Raw genomic sequence first — 21,390 nt, forward strand, 5'->3', positions numbered from 1 at the left:
TCAGACAAAGTCGAGGTCTTCGTCATCGTCGGCGATCTCGTCGCCGGCATCTTCGGTGGCCTCGGGCGCCTCCTCGCCGCCGTCGTCGGTTTCCGGCTGCTGGGCACTGGAGGCGATGATGTCATCCAGCTCGTCGAGTTCATCGAGGCCGTCGTCTTCATCTTCATCGGCGTTGACGGCCTGCTCGAGCTGCGGCTGCGGCTGGGGTTGATCCTCCTCGTCGGTACCGATGCGGATGATGGTGAGGATGCGCTGGATGGTCTCTGCCGAGCTCTCGTCCTCTTCGCACATCATCTTGATGGCCTGAAAGGATAGATGCATGCAGGATGCAGGTCAGGCAAGCTCTGAAAGAGTCTCTTGCAGAGGAATTGTTGTGTGGATTCATGCGCACCTTGAGCTTCTCTGAGAAGACATCTCTTTCTCTCTGCAGGCTTGCGACGGCTTGGAAGAGGTCGTTCTTGAGAGTGTCCACCTGCCTCTCGACTGTGACGAAAGAACGGATCAGTTCCAACCATTCGAAGTGAGTGCAACAGAAAAGATAGCAAGAGTACCAAAAGAGGCGACATCTCCATTGACAGGGGCCGCTACGGAGACGGGCTTCTTGAGAATAGACTTAGGCGTCTAAGACGATAATGGCCATGTAAGATCCGGGTCAAGGCGTAAAGGCTACCCAGCGGAGCGTACGTACCGCGGGCCTCAGAGGCTTAGCGGCGGACCTGGTCACAGGAGAGGCGGCAACGGCGCGCTTGACGGGCGAGGTCTTCTTGGCAGGAGCAGCAGGAGTGACCGTGACGGGCTTCTCGGGGGTGGTTGCTCGAATGGACGAAGCAGCCATGGTCACCCTGCGTTTGGCAACGCGTTTAACAGGCGGCTTCGCTGGCGAAGGGACAGCAGCGGGCGCGGCCACGGCTACTCTGCGAGCGGAAAGGTTGGTTCGCGTCGCCAGAGGGACCCTGTTCTCTGGCGAGAGCATTTGAACAGACCGCGTCCGGGTATTCCATGAGGCTGGGTGTACGCAAACAAAGCCTGTCCCGAGGAGGAGGTACCTTGGCCAACGGGCTGTGCTGGCTTGATGGATACTCGGCGGGCAGGTCCAGCTGCAGCCTTCATGGCGGAAAGCCGCCTCTCCTTAGCGCGGTATTCGGCCTTGTCCCACTTGCCCTCGAAGTAGCGCTTGAACCACTGGAGGAACTCGAGGTTGTCCTGGTACTTGGCCCTGATCAATTTGGGGACATCGATGTGCTGAGGCCAGATTACGCATCGGAGGTAATCGTCATTAGAAAACTGGTCTCCAGTCCTGTTGTTCGATTGGACCATAGTGTGTTGTACCTTCTTGATGTTTGCGGCATCGAAGGCCTTCTGCAAAAGCTTGAAGTTCGAAACAAACTCCCATTCCTGGTTGGCGTTGAAACGGACCTTGCTGAGGGCGATCGTTCCTGAATGAAAGCGTTTAGATTGACTTCTTGCTAAAGGTTGTATTTGGGCATACCTGGGTGGAGAGCGTCCATAAGCTGGCAGAAGGCTGCGGCCGAAGCTACTTGCTCAACTTTGGTATACTCAATCTCAAGAAAACCATTAATCCACTCAAGCAGTTCCTTGCGGCCCGTGAAGTAGAGCCCCTCCATGATTCCTAAAAGAGGGCGAATGAGTCATTGTGCGTGGGTCGCAATGGCTAAGTCACGTACCAAAATTGCCAGACTCAGCCATCGAGATCAAAATCAAATGTTGTGTGTGATTTTTGTTGTGGGGCAAAAGAGTTGGCGGCGTTTTGTTAGGCAAGTTGTTCGTTGCTGCTTTCGCGCCAAAATGGTTTCTTCGTAGAAATAGGATTCTTCTTTCTTTTCTTCTGTCCAACGCGCTGCGGTACAACTCACGCTGGTCGGCGTGAACGGCGAGCAATGCTTATTTCCTTGCCGCCGCACTACAGCGTGGGCAACGGCGAAGATGCCAGCGGCAGTGCCGATGAGGCCAACGCGGCGGTCAGACACCAGGCTTTCACCGAGAATGCCACCGTGAGCAGAGCGTAGCTCGAGAGAACCCACTGCTGAATGCAGTCACAAGTGCTGCGAAGCTCTCGGTTGTTGGTCTGGCTCTCCCGGGACTCCCCAATTGGGCGAAAGTGCGCTTTCTTCTGCTGCTCAGAAGTGTTGGCAACAAGCAACGTCCCAGAACCTTCTAGTCTCGTCGCTTGTCCTGCAGCCTCCCTTTCATCCTATTGCGAAGCCCTTTCGCAGTGCCGGGACGTCTCGTCTGCGCGATGTTGCTTGGTGTCTTCCATCTTGCCGTTCTCGTTTGCCCAAACATCGAGCGCCAGCCAACCAACGTTGGCGCCGAAAAGAGCAAACTTTTGGTGCTGAACCGGGTAGTCGCGCAATGAGTACTTTCGCCACGGTAACGATGACGTTACAGTGGCACGCCATAAATAGGACGGCTGCAGGGGGATGGCAAAGAAGTGGAACAAAAATTCAAGGCAGCCGGTTACGAGGGGCACACAGAATGGTTGGCATTCCAGTGGTCAACACCGCGAAAAGGAAAAGCGCAACGGCTAGTCGGTTCTCCGCGGGGGGTGAGGTCTGATTTTGGCCCGGTGACAGCAGGTGGGGGCGAAAATCAGGGCTATGTGCCGTGCAGTTCTGCATCAAAAGAGAATCAGCTCTTACTTGACAACAGACAACCGCACCCGGCAGCTGAGGCCAAAGGAAAGGAGGAGAGGTTAGCGAGGGAATTGGCGAGTGCAACAGATCGCGAGAGATTAAACATCCATTCACGAGCTTGGACGCATTTTCATTCTGCCAATTCAGAAGAAATCGCCAACGAAGAGCAACCAAACCATTTCAAACCTAGACCACCAGTTCCCCTCCAACGGCTGCCCTCCATCGTCATCTTCCTTCCGCTATGCAGGTGGCCGATGACGGTGGGCGTGGAGCCCCGTCTCGACGTCGCGGCACCAAGCGGCCACCAGAGGAGGAAAACAAGAGGGAAGATGAACATCACCGCGACCTGAATCGTCGCGGGGGTTACGGAGCGCCGCCTGCTTCACAGCCCCACCCCAATCCTCACCAAACATCGCCGCAACATCAGAACCCCCATCTTCAACAACATTCTGCGGAGGGCTACCCTCCATCGCTCGCCAGAAGCATCGGTCGGTTCTACGTGAACGAGCCTTTACCTCCTTCCCGTGCAATCGGCGTTGACTCTTCCTCTTCTGCTAATTCGGGACCCATGGTGGCCCCGTTCGGTCAGGAGAAGTACTTCATGGGCGGAGGCGACGAATATGGTCGATCTCACCCCACGCCCCATCCGCTGGCAGCGCACAACGGCCATGCCATGCAGCAGCCGCCGCAACCTACTCAGCACTCGCCTCTTCGCCACACATCACCTTCGTACGGCTCGTACCCGCCTCAAGCCCACCCCGCTCAGCAGCATCAGGGCCCGCCGACCCACCACGTCTACTCCCACGGCGCGTTGCCGACCGCGAGGGAAGGGCAGCAGCCACTCGAGTCGATCATCGAGGCAGCAGTGCCACCTGCACGCGAGAAGAAGGGGAAGGGCGCCGCACTGAACAGCAGCGGCAGCCGCCCGACGCCCAAGCCTCAGTCTCCCCTCATTCTCCAATGGTATCGCCTTCTTCTTCACCTTCTTCACCTTCTTAAGCTCAATCTCGTGATCACCCGCTCTATGCTGATCTGATCTCCCGCACGCACACGCATGCACACCAACAGGCTGCAGGACAACTTTGAGAACGATCCCAAGAGCAGCGTGCCGCGCAGCCTCATGTATTCCCACTACTACAGCTTCTGCACGCACGCTTCTGTCAAGGCTGTGAACGCTGCCAGTTTCGGTATTCCTCCTTGCCCTCCTGCCGGTGCTTTTCTTGTGTAGGTGACGCTCACACCACATTGCACTCTCACCATACATGTTCATCGCAGGCAAACTGATTCGTTCCGTGTTCCCCGATCTCAAGACGAGGCGCCTGGGTACGCGTGGCAACAGCAAGTACCACTACTACGGCATCCGCATCAAGACCACGTCGCCACTCAAGAACGCACCCGTGCCACCGGATTGCGAGTCCCCCGCCTCCTTCCCTTCGCCCTCGCTGTCGCCAACGGGTGCTCCGGCTGCGTCGAACTCTGCGTCGTCGTCGCCCGCCAAGAAGGCTCGGCTAAAGGTCGAAGTCATGAGCCCCACCCCAGCGGTAACGCCCCTTCTCTTTTTACTTCTCTCCGTTGCGCTCAAGGCCGTGTGTGCTCACGGCCGCCGCTCGCGTGTAGTTGACGAGTGAGCCTCCGCCGCCCACGGCGCCAACACATCTCTACCCCCTGCACACCGCGATGGCCAACTCGTCTTCGATGTACCGCCCTGTCCTCTTCATGCCCACGTCTTCTTCATCAATGCTAATTGCATGCCTTACCAACAGAATACCGCTGCCGAACCCACACATAGAAACCGCGCGCCAGCTGCCCGAGTTTCCTCCCCTTGAGCCGAGTATGTTCCTCTTCTCTCTCTCTCTCTATGGCGGTTGCGCTCGCGGTTGCCTCGATGCCATCTGACGTCAGTTCTCTCGGTCAACTTCCGGTCGCAGGCCAACTCTCGCCAGGTGTGCGGTACGAGCACGCACAGGCCTTCATGGGCATGTACAGATCCCACTGTCAGCACCTGCTCAACGTCATGGCGGACCACAACTTCAACGAAGTGGAGGGCGTTATGCGACACTTCTGGCAGTCGCTTCCCGCCCACATGCATCCGGTCATCTCGTGCCAAGGCGTGATCGACCAAATCGCCGAGAAGGATGAGATCGTCTACGCCGTATGCGCCCTCTCTCTCTTTCTCTCTCTCTCTTCCTTGAGGTATTATGTTCTTCTTCAATGGGAACGCACGCTCACGTTCGCGTTGGTGTGCAGGCTGTCGTGGACGCACTGGTGCCGGACGTATTGGCGTCGGTCTCGTTCTCCTTCACCCAGGCCCTGCGCGAGTTCAGCCGCCAGTTCGAGACCTACATCTCTCGCGCACTCGAAGGACAGCCCCCTGAGCTCAGTTCTCGCAAGACCAAAGGTGCCGCCCAGACTCGCGGTAGCTACAGCTTGTTATACGCTACGGCGTGCTGATTGGTCCTTCCACGCAGTCGGTCGCAACTTTGCTGGGCGGCTGTGGCGCGAGGCCTGCATGAACTATATTTCGTGCTGCGCGCGTCAGGTGCTCATGAGCCCCGACCAGATGACCTTGGTCCTGCGCGATTGGGAGAAGGTCGACTTCAACTTTATTCTCACCTCGATCTCGTGGGTCTGCGGCGCCGACGAGTCGCCACACACCATCGACCTCCTCACTTCCGGTACGTACCACACCGCCAGCTCCCTCTCTCACATCGACCACGCCGAGGCTCCGCCGCCCTTCACTCACCAGTGTTTCTCTTTTCCTCGTTTTCCAAAATAACAGTGCAAGAGGACTTCAAGAGAATCCTGCAGCAGCGCTACTCGCTGGAGCAGTTTGCTGAATGGATCTTCCACCTGGCCACCCGCTTCCTGTTGGTACGCACCCATCCACCCACTCGCCCCTCTTCGTCCCGCTCGTCTTGTCCTGACGTCTCTTCTCTACTCTACTCTACCTCATCATTAGGGCACGGACATGATGCAGGTCATGAACTGCGCGCAGCAGCTGCTGCTCAGGTGGTCTTACTTCCACAACTTCATCATGAGCGACATCACAACGCGCAAGGGACCCGGCCTGGGTAACGTTCCCGTGACACGGCATTCGCCGCCTTGGCTGTAGCTCACCACGCCCACGTCATTGTTTCCGTCGCTGTGGCGCAGATGCATTCCGCACGCTGCGAATGTTCATGGAGGAGTACCTGACGTACGTGCTCGACCGCCGGCTGGCGACCTTGCAACTGATGCGGCCCGTTGCCCTCCCCACCTACTCGGCCCTCCCTCAGCCCGAGCAAGCGCTCTCTTCGCGCTACCCGGCCGGTGACGAATCCTCCCAGCGCGGCGAGTACGTTCACCGCACACACACACACACACACAACACACACACACCACACACCGTCCGAGCGCATCTTCTTACCGATGTTTTGGCAGGTATAGGTCCTCTCCACTGGGCAGTGTCGACTTCTTGCCGGCCGACGGCTTGTTCCTGCGACCACGATCCAACCCCGACCTGTCCGGCGAGAAGTTCCGGTGCGTTGCGTTTACTCGTGTGCGTGCGCGCGCGTCGTTCTTTTGGTTGTCTGGCGCTTACCCTTTTGCTGTTGAAACTTCAAACATCCAGGCCCAGCATACTGGGGAAGATGCCGCCGAGCATGTTCACGTCGATCACGGAGCGACCCCACAAGCAGCGCCGTTTGGCCGACACTGCAGCTGCTGCGTCGAGCGAGCGCCCTTCGACACCGCCCTCTGGCCTCTCCTCTTCCTCATCGGCTTCGTCGTCCTCGTCGTCCCCCTTGCGGGGTCAGCCCGCGGGCGCCGCCACTTCGTCTTCCTCCTCCTCTTCTTCTTCTTCTTCCTCCACGTCGTCTTCGGGTCCAGCCACCCTGTCCCCGCCTTCCTCTTCTTCGTCGTCGGTCACTCCGTCATCGCCGCCGCTTCCTTCGTCGACGCCCTCCGCTGCGTCGCCTTCGCTCTCTGCCGCTTCCGCTTCGTCGTCATCGGCCTCGCCATCGACGGCGCTCTCGCGCACGCCCTCCCTGCCACCGCTGGACCTGCTGGACGCCCTGCGCGTGGATGGCATCACATCGCCCAAGCCCTCCCTCCCGTCGTCGTCGCTGTCCTCGTTCTCGCTGGGCATGGGCAGCTTCGGCGGCTTCGGTCGTGACTCCTTCACCAGCGCCAACGGCTTCATCCAGACCGCTGGCGGCTACACGTTCCCCAAGGTGCGCCGACAACGCAACACACCACGAGCATGCAGTTGCCTGACCAATGAATGGATTCGTGTGCAGATGTCGTTCTCGACGGAGCGCGACAGGGAGATCCCGCTCCCATCTGCCTCGTTCCTGCACAAGGCTTCGTTTGGCTCCTTCAGTTCCTTCCCCGAGTTCTCGCGGGCAAGGTAACGCACCACCACCACTTCCTCCCAGTCTGCTCTGCTCGCCAACCAACAGCTCAATGACGTCATCGATGATTGTACTGATCTCTCTCTCTCTCTCTTTCCCTTTCTTGCCCTGGCGTGCAGTTTCGACCGGCTGGGAAGTATGGATCGTGGGAGCGTGGCGTGGCCGCAGCTGTTCCTCAACCTCAGCACGGCCCACACGAGCTACCAGTCCTTCTCCCTCCCCATCTCGGACGATAAGCCGGGCACGTTGCCGCCGATCGTGGAGGAACCTCCTTCTCCGCAGTCATCTCCAGTGTCATCGGCGCTGTCGTGTGGCGGAGATACCTCTGCCGCCTCTTCGTCAGCCGCTTCATCATCGTCTGCCACCGTACCCGCATCGTCCTCTTCCTCGTCAACTTCAACCGCGTCGTCTCGCGACTGAGCCCTATTTATTTGTTAATTTATTATGCCTGTCGTGCGTCCGCACCACGCTCACGACGGTAGGCGCAACCGCCTCCAGCTTTTTGTACACTACCATCTTGCTGCCCAAATACATACTCACCCATCATTTTCATCCTCCTGGTGTCTGTGAAGATGGTCCTTTGCGGCGTGTTGTTTCCTTGCGCGCCCTTTGATTTCATTGATGATTAAAAAAAGGGCGTCGAGTGGATGGGCGTGATTTGTGGATAGAGCGATAGTTGATGTTGTTTTGTATATTAGGGGTTTTATTGGCAGGAACGAGGGCAAGGAGAACAACAAAGAGGGATTTACTCCTCGTTGAAGGTGACCTTCTTGGAGCCAGAGATACGACCGGTACGGCGGGCGGCGATGAGACCGACCTTCTGACCAGAGGGGGCGTCCCTCCTGACGGTCGAAGCGTGACCGATGTGCTGGTGGTTACCACCACCGTGCGGGTGGTCCACGGGGTTCATGGCCACACCACGGACCTTAGGCCAGCAGTTCCTCTTGGCCTTGTACTTGTAGTAAGCGCGACCGGCCTTCAGCATGGGCTTGTCGATCCTTCCACCACCGGCAACGATGCCAACCATGGCGCGGGAATCGGAGGAGATGGCCTTCTTGGCGCCGGACGGCAGCTTGATCCTGGACACGCCCTCGTCGGGGTTGTGCGAGACGAGCGTGGCGTAGTTGCCAGAGGTACGGGCGAGCGAACCACGATCACCGGGGCGGGTCTCGACGTTGCAGATGATGGTACCCTCGGGCATCGAGCCGACGGGAAGGACGTTACCGACGGAAAGCTGGGCTGTAAGTGTTGAACAACGCGTTAGCTATGGTGATGCAAGGGAAATGCATAGAAACGGTTGCCGATAACGTACCCTTCTTGCCGCAGTACACGAACTGACCAGTGTGCATGCCCTCAGCGGCGACGAAGAGCTCCTTGTCGAGGCCGTACTTGTAGGGGTTCTTGAACTGAACCTTAGCAAGGGGGGCACCCCTGCCAGGGTCGTGGATGATATCCTTGACCACACCCTTGATGTAGCCCTTGCGCTCGGCAAAGTCGAGCTTACGGTGCTGGGCGGCGCCCTTCCTGTGGAAGGTGTGCGACTACATTCACGAAGAATGGATTCAACATTAATAATCGATAATCCAACTGCAGAAATCACCTCCAAAGACGAGGGAACGAAGGAAGGGAGGGAAGCAAGGCATAGCCTAGAGGGAAGGGGAGACGGACGACATACCTTGAAGACGCTTCCCTTACCCTTCCTTTGGCCCCTGATGACACGACCCATGGTTCGGGATAGACGATACGAGAGGAGAAGAAAAAGAGAGAAAGGACGAAATCGCTGCACCCAGGATAAATACGAGCAGCCCAAAAATAAGTTTGTCGACAATTCGTGTGTCGACGCTGTCCGAAACCTGTCTTCAGTCGTGAAATTTCGAGTTGAGCGAAAGCAGGAATAAAAATACATTTTGAGATAAATAGATAAACAGATAAATAGATAGGCTCTCGCTTGGAATGGACGAGGACCCCATGGTAAAAGGCAAGGAGAGAGCGACTGGAGGCAGTGCGGGCCAAGAGGCGAGCCGCTGACAGCCAAGGTAGTCCTGATCGACCTAACATCTTCTCGCTCTGTCTAAGATGGTGGTGCCTCAGCACGACCAGACGACACGCCACCGCCAGAAGGCAGGTCTACAAAAAGGGCCAGGAAGGAGGTAGTCCCCGAGCCTCTTCGTGCAACGCCCACCAAGTGTAGTCGGCAGGTGGAGAAGCTTCAAGAGGACGACAAGCAAGCAGAGTGGGAGGCCCTGAAGCCCTTTCTTGCCGCCGCAGACCGATGCCTCCATGAATCCGAGCTGCGCGCCATCGAGTTGGCCGAGGCAAGCCTCACCTTCTCCTCTCTCTTCTTGTCTGCACTACGTACGTTAGCTTCGTCTCGTCTCATCTTGTGTCGGTGTAGAAGCGGTTCAGGGCGAGTCTCGAGGCGGCCTTGCAAGCCGGGGACCTGGCCGAGGCGGCGAGGATCAGCGACGAGAAGAGCGCGCTCGAAGCGCAGGCCCGGCTGCAGAGGGCGCGCGAGCGGCAGGCCTACGCGACCGACCTCTGCCAACGCCAGCAGGAGGCACACGCGGCCAGGAAGAAGAAGGGCAAGAAGGAACCTCTCCACTGGAGGTTCGACCACAAGCGAAGTTGGGAGCGCAAGGACAACATGTAGTCGAGAAACCACGGCCCTCGTCTCTTCATTACGCGTGTACCCATAGTGCTGCTCACAGCTCCATTCAATCGAAGGCGAACTGGCAAGGAGAAGGAGCTCGTGGCCACAAGGCGTGTCCCGGACGCGGTGGTCGTCATTACTGCTTCAGCTGCTTGTTGACGAAGTTCCAGTTGACGACGTCCCACCACTTGTTGATGTACTCCTGCAGCAGATCAAAGAACGTCCGTCAGAACAACCATCAGCACCACGTGGGATGACGATAGCGGCGTACGGGGCGGCGGTTCTGGTGGTCGAGGTAGTAGGCGTGCTCCCAGACGTCGAGGGTGAGGAGGGGCTTCACGCGGAGGGTGACGGGGGACTCGGCGTTTGAGGTGTTCTGGATCTCCAGCTTACCGTTGATGTTCACCAGCCAGGTCCAGCCGCTGCCAAAGTTGGCCACAGCGCTGTCGGTGAACTGTGCATTCAATACACCGCCACAGATGTACACATACATCAGCGACGATGATGCTGCGCACCCACAGCAACGTGAACAAGATCCAGACACGCACCTTATTCTTGAACTCGGCGACGCTGCCGAAGGACTCCTTGATGAGCTGCTCCAGCTCGGCCGAGATCTCGCCGGTCTCGCCGACAGGGGCCATGCAGTCCCAGTAGAACGAGTGATTCCACAGCTGGGCCGAGTTGTTGAAGAGGGCGGCGTTGTTGGTCGTCTTGGCCACCAGGATCACGTCCTCCAGGCTCTTGTTCTCCAGCGGGGTACCTACACCCACAGCACACGTTCAGCATTTTCCTCGCTATTTTCTTTTGAAAGAGGAAAAGAAATGTAGCGACACACGCCGAGCCAGCCAGATGAGAGCAGAGGGCCATACCCTTGATGAGGTCGTTGGTCTTGTTGAGGTAGGCCTTGTGGTGGCCGTTGAAGTGGAAGTTGAGGGTGTTGGCCGAGATGGCGGGCGTCAGGCCGGTCTTCAGGTACGGCGGGTCGTTCAGAGTAAAGAGCGAACGCGCACCCTGCCAGAGATTAACAAAACGAATTCGTTCAGTGTCCAGTGGCAACACGACGCATCGACCTTTGATCGCGTGTGATCGCAGAAGATTGTGCATTATCAAAATTTGGCTGTAGATCTGCAGCGCAGTTGGCGCCAATCGTGGCGAGAGGTGGACGTACCGCGGCAGTGCGGGTGAACGAAGTAGTGGTCTGGACGGCGCGAGTGGCAGCTGTTCTTCTCATGTTGTTAGTTGATGCTGGTTTGCGTGTAGTACTCGCTGTATCGCAGCACGGCCCAACCACACCTCATTCCGACAGCATTACTCACATATTCGTCATTCCTTGCTTTTCTTCCTTGATCGGGAAAAAGAAATTGAGGAGGAAATAGAATTTTTGCCACACATGAAGCGGGAGCACGCAACCACCTTGGAGCTGGACGAGAACGTGGCCGACGCGCCTGTCAAAAAAGTACGTGCCCACTATTATTTCTATACTTTTTTTTTTAATTGAAGGGGATGATTACTCATTGCTGGGAGTCTTGTGGTGAGGCAGCCCAAGTTGCTGTGCAAAATAGACGTGGGGGATTGGGTGGTACGGGACGCTTGCCAGTGCCTCAACGAGAGCACGACCCACCGCTTCCCGGCCCTCTTTCGGCCCTTCGTTGACACCACCGCCGAGAAGAGTGAGACCATCGAACGAAAAGCAACAGATAGCGAGGCCGAACCCAGTAAGTCAGAAGAGGTACACGCACGCACGCACACAACACACCCACACAACACACACACAACACACACCGCACACGATCACACGAGTGCGTCACTGATCGACAAGAACACTGTGCTGTGCTGTGGTTTTTGCAGGATGACTACCTGGAGAGCAACGTAGATGAGCAGCTGCTGCTCTTGGTCAAGTTCACGCCCCGGCTCAAGCTCCACGAGATTCATCTGCAGGTCTTTGACGACGGTGCGTTGACTTGACACCGAGGAACACGCAAAATCGCTTTACTCTTGCTCACACACACACACACACACCACACACACACCGCACACGTACACGATCACCGTGTCTTCGTGATTGCGCCAACCACAGGGTCGGCGCCCAAGAACGTGCGGCTCTTCGTGAACGAGCCCCACCTCAGCTTCGAGGACGCAGGCGACGCCATCCCCGCGCAGACCGTCACCCTGACGGAAGAAGATTTGGTCAAGGAGGGCAACAACGTGCTCAAGATTCCACTCAAGCTCATCAAGTACCCTACCAGCTGGTCGAGAAGCTTCACTGTTGGCTTTCCGTACGAGAGCTGATGTTCCGCGTGCGTGTCGTGCGTGTTGTGCGTGTCGTGCGTTGTCTTCAGATTCCAGAAGGTGGACACGGTCAGTGTGTTTGTGGAGGACAACATGGGCGGGAAAGAGAGGACGCGCATCCGGCGCATCCGGTTCATCGGCGACGCCTACCAAAAGGTCATGATCGACCTCACCAATGACAAATGAACAATCGACCTCTTCTTGTATGCTGTACCTCTCTCACCTACCTGGTTGGAGCTTGCAATGGGAGCAACACACACTGATCCCACACGGTCGCGGTGTGTTGCCTCTACAAAATAAACAACCAATTATTTATGGAGACTGCTACCAAAATGCACACCTTCTTCTGCTGCTGCTGCTGCTGCTGCTGCTGCTCTGGCCAACCCTCAATGACCCTCCTCTCTCGCTTCCTCTCCCCGCTTTGTTCTCGGGCCGGCTTGGCACTCACGAACGGTTTCATCTGTCCTGGAGGGGCCGGAGCAGGAGCGGACCAAACACCTCGGCCAGCTTCTCGCTCGGCATGCCGTTGACGTTCGACAGGGCCTTCACCTTGTGCAGGAACCCGATCAGCACCGTCAACGTCGCCCTGTTACAGGAGCCGATCGAATAATAATAATAAAAAGATGGGTCAGTCGCCAATCGTGTGGATGCGATGAAGAAGAAAGAAATGCCAAAGGGGCGCCACCGTACCTTCTGACCTTGGGCAGGTCATCGATGCACGCGCGAAGCTCACGGAGCTGCTTGGCGGACGGCATGTCTGGAGAAGAAGAGAAAGAAGAAAGAAGAGAGAAGCAAACAAACGAACGATGAGTGAAGATGAAATCAAAGCAGCTACCAAAGGCAGCGGTTGTAAAGATCTACCGTTGACGCGATCGAAGCTCTCGTAGCGCTTGTAGGTGCACAGCGGCTTCTTGAGGTCCCTGAAGTACTCCTTGAGCAGCTCGCCCACCACGTAGGGATCCGTGTCCTCCGGGATGTCCATAGCCTGAGTGGGCACAACCCAACAACCGCAACAAACACTCAGCCATGAGTGTCGTGTCGCGTCGTATAGACATCGGTCGTGTCGTGTCGTGTCGTGTCGTGTCGTGTGCGTACCTCGCCAGAGTAGAACCCGTCCTTGAGGTCCTGGACCTTGTTGGCCGGCGGAACGCGAACAGCGCCCAGGATGTCCTTCGAGCGGATGCCTCGCCTCTCGAGGTAGCCAATCGGACGCCTCACCATCGGGTGCACCTGCTCGTTCACCGTGCTCGTCGCGTGCTCCTGTGTGTGTCGCGCGTGTCGTGCGTCGCGTGTGTGTCGTGTGTGTGTCGCGTGTTAGAGCGCACTCACCAAACAGGGCGCGAAGTGAGAGGAGGAGCACCTTGAACAGGACGCGGAAGTGCTGGATCATGAGGCCGACCACCTTGGCGATGCGCGCCCTCTGCTCGCGGCTGATGTAGAAGGTCTGGTGCATCACCGACCGGAACGTGCTCGCCTGCAGCCGCCTGTTCGCATCCTTGAGGTCCATCAACAGATCCCTCAGGCGCTTGTTCTCATTGACTGCGCGTGTGTCGTGTTGCGTGCCGTGTGCGGTGGTGCGCGTGTCGTGTCGTCAGCTGTGTGATTGATAGTAAACAGTGTGTGGTGTGTATGTGTGTGTGTGTGTGTGTGTGGTGTGTGTCAACGTACAGTGGAGCTCTTCGACGATGAACTTCCTGAGGTCGTCGATCTTCTTTTCGACGTTGAGGCGGGCAAAGACCTTGTCCTTCCTGTAGGCCCGCACCTCATCGCGCTGGCTGTCGTCGTCCCTGAGCAGACGCCTCACCTCCTCCATGTCCTCCAGCAGCTGCTTGTTGTCGGGCGTGATCGTCTCCTCCTCCTCCTGCACGATGCGGAGCAGCGTCTCCTTCCACCTCGTCTGCACCACGTGTGTGTCGTGTGTGTGTGTGTGTGTTGTGTGCGTGTGCGTGTGCGTGTGAGAAACACACATGACCGCACACACGACAGACAGGTGATGTGGGGAGGGAGAGGCGTACGACGTCCTGTTCGAGGACGGACTTGTTCTCGTACTGGGTGCCGAGCTTGTTGCACGCGCGCGCAAAGTCGTTGCGCTCGCGCTTGACGTCCTCGCGGAACTTGCGCAGCTTGAGCACGTAGTCCCGCACGTTGTCCGCGTTAGCCGCGGAGGGAATGGGGTCGCGGTAGTAGTTGTCCGTCGTGTCCTCGATTACGTGGTCCACCTGCTTGCGCAGGTCGTTGACAATCTCCACAAATTTGACGTTCTCGCGGTGCTCCTCCTACACCACACACACAACGAGATTCAATACATGGCACGACACGACACGACACGCACGGTGCGACGCATGACACACGCGCGAACCTCGATTTCGTCGAACTGGATGGCGGCGCCGCGGTGGAAGTAGAGCTGGCGGATGAGCTCCTCGACTTCCATGATCAGTCGGTAGTCGTTGGTGGCCTTGCGGCTGAGCTTGGCCTCGCGCACCTCGTTGGCCTTCTCCAGCTGCAGCTTCTCCGTTTGGCCCTCCTGCGCAGACCCCTATCAGTCATCATGCCCGTGTCGTGTGTCGTGTGTCGTGTGTCGTGTGCCGTGTGTCGTGTGTCGTGTGTCGTGTGTCGTGTGTCGTGTGTCGTGTGTCGTGTGTCGTGTGTCGTGTGTCGTGTGGTGTGCGGCGTGTGTCGTGTGTATGAGGTATGGGAAAGACTGCGTACGAGCTCTCTGACGCGGGACTCGGCGATCTTCTCGGACTCCTTGACCTGCTTGAGCTCCTGCTTGAGTACCTCGACCTTCTCGGTCATCTGCTGGCGCACGTTGTCGACGTCGACCTCCTTGGCGGCCGAGGCCTTGTCGAGCTGCACCTCGAGGCGGATCACCTCCTTGCGCTCCATCTCCAGCTCCTGCCTGAGCTTCTCCAGCTCCTTCTTGTACCGGAGCTCCCGCTCGTTGTTGTTGGCCTGCTCTTCGTCCAGGCGCAGCTCCAGCTCCTGCCTCAGCTCGCAGAGCTCCTGGTACGTCAGTGTGTCCTCCTTCTTGTTGACGTTGATCGCATCGTCTGCACCACCACCACATCACCGCCACCGCCATCAGCCCACGACACACGACACACGACACACGACACATACCTTCGGGGGCGTTGGCCTCTTCCTCTTCGAGCTCGAATTCGAGTTCGTCCATGACGGCCTCGCTCTTCTCCTGGACCTGCTGCTCGACCTTGGTGATGTTCTTCACCTTCTTGTCCTCCTCCACCTTCCGCTTGAGCTCCGTCAGCTCCTCCTCCAGCGCGTGGAGCTTGACCAGCTGCTCCTTCGTCTTCTCCGCCTCGTGCTCCAGAGCCTGCGCCCCATTCCAGATCAGCGTGTGTCGTGTCGTGTCGTGCCATGCGTGTCGTGTGTAGAGCTGTGTGTATCGTGTCGTGTCGTGTCGTGTCGTGTCGAGCCGTGCGTGTCGTGCCATGCGTGTCGTGTCGAGCCGTGCGTGTCGTGTGGTGTGTGGGTACCTGGACTTGGCTTTCGAGGAAGCGAATGCGCTCGGTGTCGCGCTGGATGCGCTCCTCGGCGGCGCTGAGCTGCTCGTGGGACTGCTTCTGGGCGCGCAGCAGCTCCTCCTCGAGCACCTTGGCCTCGGCCGCGTTGCGCTCCTGCATGCGCTCGCGCTCCACATCGCGCGCCTTGATACGCTCGCGGTCGAGCTCGAGCCTCATGCGGGCCTTCTTGCGCTTGGCCTTGTCCAGCTTGCTCTTGACCTCGTCCACCTCGACCCGCACCTTCGCCTGCGCCTCCGTCAGCTCCTCGACCTTCTCCTCGAGCTCCTTGTTCTTCACCTCGACCTCCTCCTTCTGCTCCTGCATCTCCTTGAGCTTGCGCTTGACGTCCTTGTCCGCCCGCAGCGTGCTGCGCTTGTCCTGCTGGTCCTTGTGCTCGCGCTGCCCCTCGAGCTCCTTCTCCAGGTCGTCGGCGCGCTGCTTCTCCTTCTCGTACTCCTTGACCAGGTCGTCGGCCGTCTTCTCGAGCTCCTTGACGCGCTCGTCCTTGTCGGCCACCTCGAGCGCCAGCCGGTCCTTGTCGGCCTGCAGCGCGCTCACCTGGCCGGCCAGCTCCGAGTCCTCCGTCGCCACCGCCGCGTCCTTCTCCCGCAGCTTCCGCTCCAGGTCCTGGATCACCTCGTCATCGGCAGCCTCCTTGGCCTGCTCACCATTCCCATCATCGCCGTGAGTACCGCACACATGACACACGCGCATCACCGCACGCACCGCACCGCACACACCACCGCACGCGCAGTCGAGGTTGAGGTACCCTGAGCTTCTGTTCGAGATCGGTGATGGTGGCGTCGTTCTTGGTGTTCTCCTCCTTGAGGACGTTGACCTGGACGGCCAGCTCCTTCATCTTGTCCTCGCTCTTCTCGAGCTCGTTGACCTTGGCCTCGAGCGACGCGATCTTCGAGTTGTTGCGGTCGTTGATCTGCTCCAGGCCGACGAGCTTCTTGTCGAGCTCGTTGACGCGCTCCTCCTCGACCCTCTTGGCCTCGGCGATCTCCTTCATCTTGGACTCGAGCGCCTCCTTCTCCTTCCGCAGGCGCTCCTTCTCGCCCTCGACCGTGGCCGTGGCCGCCACCATCCCGGCCCTCTGCGCCTCCAGCTCCTGGTTCGCCGCCTCCAGCCTCGCCTTGTCCTCCGCCAGCTCCTTTGCAGTCTGTGGAAACCACTCGTGAGTGTCACCGCACCGCACGACACACACGGCACACATGAACACACACGACACACACACGACACACCCACGACACACACGACGCGGGGCACGTACGACTTCGTTCTTCTCGGCGGCGTGTTCGAGCTTCTGGATTTTGCTCTTGAGCTCGTCGCGCTCGCCCTCGATCTTGACGATCTTGAGGCGCTGGGCCTCCTTGTCGCTCTCGAGCTGGGCGATCTTGGCCTGCAGCGCGGCCACCTCCGCCTCCCAGTCCTTGTCCGACGACCGCTGGATCTCGACCGTCTTCCTGCGCTTCTTCTCGCGATCGAGCTTCTCGCGCGCCTCATCGAGCGCGACCTTGAGCTTCTCGTTCTCGCGCAGCTGGATCTCCTCGGCCTCGGTCGCGGCGTCCTTCTCGCTGATGGCCTCGGCCAGCTTGGCCTTGACCTTGTCGAGCTCGCTGTGCAGGCTCTGCGCCATGCCCGTGCCCTTGTCCAGCGCCTGCAGCTTGCGCTTCAGCTCCTTGTCCTTGTCCGCCACGTCCGTCTCCAGCTCCGCCACTCTGTCGGCCCCCAACCAGGTGAGCGAGTCGGTACTGGGCCGTGTGTCGTGTGCGTGCGGTGGTGCGTGTGCGTGTGCGGTGGCGTGTGCGGCGTCTACCTGTCCTCGAGGCGTCGGACCTTGCGCAGGCTCTCGTCCTTCTCCTCGGCGTTCCTGGACCGCTCGCGCTCGAGATCGGTCTCGGCGATCTTGCGCTTGGCCTTCTCCTGCTTCAGCTCCTTGGCTGCATCGCCGCCGGAGAGCTTCATCTTCTCCAGCTGCATGGAGAGCTCCTGCTTGTCCTTCTCCAGAGCCTCCTTGGCGGCCTTGAGCTTCTGCTTCTTCTCCTTGTAATGCTTCTTCGATTCCGCGCACTCCTCGTCGCCTACATGGTCGCGCGGTCAGCGGTGTGTGTCGTGTCGTGTCGTGTCGTGTGTGTCGTGGCGTGTACTCTTTTGCTTGGCGTCCCAGCCGGCCTTGGCCCTCTTCTCGAGTTGCTTCTTCTCCTCGGTGAGCTTCTCGACCTCGCGGTCCCGCTCCTGCAGCTTGCGCAGCAGCTCCTCGCTGGCCTGGAGCTGCTTGTCCAGCGCGCCGTCGGCGTCGCTCAGCCTCCGCTTGACCCCTTCGTTGTCGCGCTTGATCCGCGCGTACTGCTCCTCAACCTGAATCAGGGTCTGCTGCGCGGACCTGGCCTTGTCCTCCGCATCCCGGATCTGCCTTTGCGCCGCCTGTTTGCGCAGCATATCAGTATCGTGGCGTGTCGTGTGTCGCGCGCGCGCGTGTGTGTGTGTGGTGTCGGGCGTTACCTCGGCGGCAGCGTCGCGCTTGTCCTTGAGGCTCTCGATCTTGTTCTTGACGCTCTCGAGCTCGAGGGCGTGGGCTCTGTCCGAGTCGCGGTTGGTCTGCTTGAGCGCGGAGATCTCCTCCTCGAGCTCCTTGATCTTCTTCTGGTACTTGTCCTTGAGCTTGTCCTTGTCGCCGCCGTCGGCGCTGAGCTTCCTGACCATCTCCTCGAGCTCCCGCATCTTCTTCTTGTTCTCCTCCAGCTCCTGGTTGGTCTTCTCCTGCTTCTGGCTGATGTCGTCCACCCGTCCCTGCGTCTGCGACACTGCCGACGCGATCTCCGCCACCTGCTCGCGCCAGCCACCATCCATGTTAACACGCACACGCACACGCACATAGGCGCACAATCACCGCACGCGCACGCGCACAACGAAGATGGCACGCACCTCACGGTTGTTGCGAATCAGGTTGCGGAAGTAGGAGACATAGGTGGCCAGCATGCGCTCATCAGTGCCCTGGAGGAAATCCTCGACTTCGAGGAGGACGGGGATGTTCAGCTCCTTCTCGGCCAGGGCCATCGCGCGCTTCAGGTTGTCCGCTGCCGAGCCCTGCGATCACCACCGGCGCGTGAGGGGGGGGAAACAGGTTAACGCTCGTTTCGCCGCGAATGGCGTGGACAAGGGGCGGTGTGGTTGGTGGGGGAGGGACAAACCTGGTTGACGCTGTTCAGATCGATGAGGCCGGGCCTGGCGCGGTGCACGAGGTAGCTCAACACCTTGCCGTCCTTGAAGCTGCGCGAAAGGGCGGAGCGAGTCAGGAACGGAAGGAAAGAAACGATAAAGAAAAAAGCAAAAGAAACTTGGTCGTACGAGCTGGTGAAGTCGTTGCGGATGGTGGATGCGTTGAAGGACAGGTTGTAGGGTTCCCTATCGATCTCATTCGCGAGCCACTCCCTCAGGCCGCCCTACAAGCGTCGCCCCTTGCGTTAGCGGCACACCCCCACCCACGACCGGCAAAGCAGTCCCAAAGGGTGGGCAGGTGGGCGGGCGGGAGAGTACCAGGGCGTCCGATGGTCCGGTGGACTTGCCGGTCTCTTCATCCGAGGCCTGCAGCTGGAACTCGTGTACCAGCGTCCACATGAGGCCCAGCAGCGGCTTGGAGTTGCCGTCGTGGATTTCTGTCGCGGGCGGCGCCTGGTGAGGCTGACGGCTCACGCGGGGGGGGGTAGAGGGGAGTGGAAGCGGTAGCTGGTGGGTACCTTCGGCCGAGGCGGTGATGTTGGTGGCGCGAGAAGACCGAATGGCGCCGAGGGCCAGGTTGATGTTGTTGATCTTCTGCACCTTGAGCTTGGGCTTGTGCGTGTATTTACCCACCGACCGACCCGTCAACACCTCCACGAGGTTGATCAGCAGCACACCGTCCGTGAGATCCTTGTCCAGATTCTCGATGTGGAGGTTTCGCTCCTTCAAGTAGTAGTTGGCCCAGTTCTTGAAGGCCTGTGTGCGTAGTAATGTAGGAAACAGATCGAACGAATTAGGTGAAGGCGACACCAAGCCGATCACTGCGTCACTTTGGGGGGGGGGATTGGGGAGGTAATCGAGAGTTGATTGGGGCGAGATGGGGCGAACCTTGGACTGCGTGTTGACATACTGCGCCTCCCGTTCCTTGAACTCGGGAGACTTGCTGAGCGACCCATCTTTCATCATACCGCGCTGCGACATGCTAGAAAAAGAGCGATAGATAGGGAGAAGGGGGAATAGGTGAAGGGGGGAAAAGATGGCCGGTCCAGCGTCAATATCGCTTGGTCGATACCGTAAAAGTTCGATGTTAGCTAATCGGCTATGACAGCATACCTGGCGCCCCACTGGAGAGAAGAGCCTTAGTGTTGGGACTCTACACGTGTCACTGCAAACTCTTCCTATCGTCCCTCCTCTCTCCAATCTTTCTTCTTCCAAGATCCCGGCCTTCCCCTTTTTTCCTAGGTCGAGTGGAGTCTTTTCCCCTTCTCCCGACCGATGGCCCACTTTTCCTCGCGGGCGAGGCAGTGGACCGAAACGGTGCGCCTTATAAATTATCCGACTAAATTCCAGACACCAGAAAAGCAAATCAAGAAATAACAAGGAAATGAATCGAGAGAAAAAGAAAACAGAGAGTGGTTTTACGCCGGCGTGGAGTGAGGGAGAGGGGAGTCACCTCTTATGGCCGTCCCCTCTTCATCTCGATCGATGCTATTGACATGATGCTCGCTCGCTCGCGTCATTCATCAGTCGTGTCCGTACGCCTTCCGCTTCTTGGGGACTCTGGCCGACCGCCGCAGCGAATCGCTTGCCGCTGTCTTCTCCGCCGCTGCCGTGCTCTCCGGCGCCGGGGCCTCGTTCATGGTGGGCGACTCGACGCCGTTGGTCTGTTGCTTCTCGGCCGCGGCCGTCGCCGTTGTGACGGTCGTCGGCGGCGTTTCGTCTCCACCGCGGCTCTCGGTGGCCGGCTCCGAGGGCGGAGAGGTGGAGGTGGAGGCCACCACTTTGCGCGGCCGCCCTCTCTTTCGGGGCGCGGGAGCGGGCGTGGAGGCGGCATCGCCATCCGCCGGCGTCTCTTTCGATGCCGTCTTGGCACTGGCCCGCTTGGTTGGCGTCTTCTTCGTCGTTTTCGCCTTCTTCGCGGCGGCGGGCGCTTTCCTCGTTACAGCCTTGCGCTTCCTTCCGCGCGTGCTGGCGCCGCCCTTCTTCCTCCCCACGCTTTCGTCCTCTTCCTCACCTTCCTCCTCTTCGCCGATGCCGCCGGCGTTTGTTGAGCTGGACTCTTCCATGGGCAAGATTACTAGACTAGTCGATGTAGACGACGACGAGGCCGTGTACAGGGGCGGTGCAGGCAAGCTCGACGAATCTCCGCTGCTGAGGAGGTCGAGTTGAAGATGAAGTGGCGTCGGCGACGTGGCGGGCATGGGGTTCGGTGTGGGCGATGGAGGGCGCCTCTGGTGTTTGTTTGGATATAGGAGATAAGCGTGAGTCAACAAATCAGCATGGGGGGGGAGCAGAATCAACGCTACCGGAGGCTCCTCGTCATCGTCGTCTTGTGCCGGAAAATCACCGATTGTGAGATCCGGGCGCTCCTTCTCCCGTCCGACAAAGTTGTTTACCAGACCCTGCACGCACAAGACTCACGTGAGGCTCGTTCGAGACAGCATGAGAGCAACGCTTGGCTACCTTTTTCTTCTTGTGGACGCTCTTCCTGTAGTTCGCCACTTCCACCCCCGAGTTGAGGCTCTTCCACCTACGCCAGCACTGGTTATCTGTGCGCGGCCGCAGGATCCTGGCGATTTCCGCCCACTTGCCCGCACCATGGGCTTCTACGTGTTGCCTGAGCTTTTCGTCTTCCTGCACATACCACAAGCAGGTGGAAC

The 21,390-nt window shown here is 58.8% G+C and overlaps 8 protein-coding genes across 8 annotated transcripts; 2 read left to right on the forward strand and 6 right to left on the reverse strand.

Annotated features, from left to right (window-relative positions):
* ACA1_265550 (EB1 protein, putative) lies at positions 1-1,625 on the reverse strand (the record flags this gene model as incomplete). The annotated part of the gene is made up of 7 exons (XM_004341387.1): positions 1-303; positions 392-483; positions 552-612; positions 689-876; positions 1,047-1,242; positions 1,330-1,436; positions 1,490-1,625. The coding sequence occupies 7 exons, from the start codon at positions 1,623-1,625 to the stop codon at positions 1-3; spliced, it is 1,083 nt and encodes a 360-aa protein (XP_004341435.1).
* Positions 1,626-3,222: 1,597 nt separating this feature from the next.
* ACA1_265560 (RFX DNAbinding domain containing protein) lies at positions 3,223-7,465 on the forward strand (the record flags this gene model as incomplete). Its single annotated transcript, XM_004341388.1, has 16 exons — positions 3,223-3,617; positions 3,723-3,841; positions 3,930-4,195; positions 4,272-4,351; positions 4,418-4,485; positions 4,557-4,597; positions 4,621-4,806; positions 4,902-5,052; positions 5,123-5,329; positions 5,434-5,525; positions 5,614-5,725; positions 5,808-5,988; positions 6,081-6,173; positions 6,265-6,865; positions 6,932-7,041; positions 7,165-7,465. The coding sequence occupies 16 exons, from the start codon at positions 3,223-3,225 to the stop codon at positions 7,463-7,465; spliced, it is 3,003 nt and encodes a 1,000-aa protein (XP_004341436.1).
* A 325-nt stretch (positions 7,466-7,790) lies between these two features.
* Positions 7,791-8,771, reverse strand: ACA1_265570 (ribosomal proteins l2, RNA binding domain containing protein; the record flags this gene model as incomplete). The annotated part of the gene is made up of 3 exons (XM_004341389.1): positions 7,791-8,284; positions 8,358-8,586; positions 8,721-8,771. 3 exons carry the CDS (start codon positions 8,769-8,771, stop codon positions 7,791-7,793), a joined length of 774 nt encoding a protein of 257 aa, XP_004341437.1.
* A 1,060-nt stretch (positions 8,772-9,831) lies between these two features.
* ACA1_265580 (manganese and iron superoxide dismutase) lies at positions 9,832-10,926 on the reverse strand (the record flags this gene model as incomplete). Its single annotated transcript, XM_004341390.1, has 5 exons — positions 9,832-9,897; positions 9,967-10,149; positions 10,244-10,455; positions 10,565-10,706; positions 10,864-10,926. 5 exons carry the CDS (start codon positions 10,924-10,926, stop codon positions 9,832-9,834), a joined length of 666 nt encoding a protein of 221 aa, XP_004341438.1.
* Positions 10,927-11,085: 159 nt separating this feature from the next.
* On the forward strand, positions 11,086-12,170 carry ACA1_265590 (Thioredoxin family protein 1, putative; the record flags this gene model as incomplete). Its single annotated transcript, XM_004341391.1, has 5 exons — positions 11,086-11,151; positions 11,236-11,424; positions 11,544-11,646; positions 11,773-11,929; positions 12,035-12,170. The coding sequence occupies 5 exons, from the start codon at positions 11,086-11,088 to the stop codon at positions 12,168-12,170; spliced, it is 651 nt and encodes a 216-aa protein (XP_004341439.1).
* Positions 12,171-12,440: 270 nt separating this feature from the next.
* Positions 12,441-19,711, reverse strand: ACA1_265600 (calponin domain containing protein; the record flags this gene model as incomplete). The annotated part of the gene is made up of 22 exons (XM_004341392.1): positions 12,441-12,570; positions 12,675-12,741; positions 12,846-12,969; positions 13,080-13,244; positions 13,345-13,523; positions 13,653-13,881; positions 14,000-14,260; positions 14,344-14,508; positions 14,694-15,034; positions 15,105-15,315; positions 15,479-16,165; positions 16,275-16,670; positions 16,782-17,229; positions 17,328-17,592; positions 17,659-17,935; positions 18,014-18,337; positions 18,437-18,598; positions 18,703-18,781; positions 18,860-18,954; positions 19,049-19,167; positions 19,249-19,486; positions 19,619-19,711. The coding sequence occupies 22 exons, from the start codon at positions 19,709-19,711 to the stop codon at positions 12,441-12,443; spliced, it is 5,055 nt and encodes a 1,684-aa protein (XP_004341440.1).
* A 542-nt stretch (positions 19,712-20,253) lies between these two features.
* ACA1_265610 (uncharacterized protein) lies at positions 20,254-20,796 on the reverse strand (the record flags this gene model as incomplete). The annotated part of the gene is made up of 1 exon (XM_004341393.1): positions 20,254-20,796. One exon carries the CDS (start codon positions 20,794-20,796, stop codon positions 20,254-20,256), a length of 543 nt encoding a protein of 180 aa, XP_004341441.1.
* A 16-nt stretch (positions 20,797-20,812) lies between these two features.
* Positions 20,813-21,367, reverse strand: ACA1_265620 (myb transcription factor, putative; the record flags this gene model as incomplete). Its single annotated transcript, XM_004341394.1, has 3 exons — positions 20,813-20,878; positions 21,037-21,132; positions 21,194-21,367. Coding segments are annotated over 3 exons (336 nt in total), but the record flags the coding sequence as incomplete, so codon positions are not given.
* Between the last annotated feature and the right edge of the window lie 23 nt (positions 21,368-21,390).

This window comes from Acanthamoeba castellanii (assembly GCF_000313135.1).
Source record: "Acanthamoeba castellanii str. Neff unplaced genomic scaffold scf7180000084770, whole genome shotgun sequence".
NCBI lineage: Eukaryota > Discosea > Longamoebia > Acanthamoebidae > Acanthamoeba > Acanthamoeba castellanii.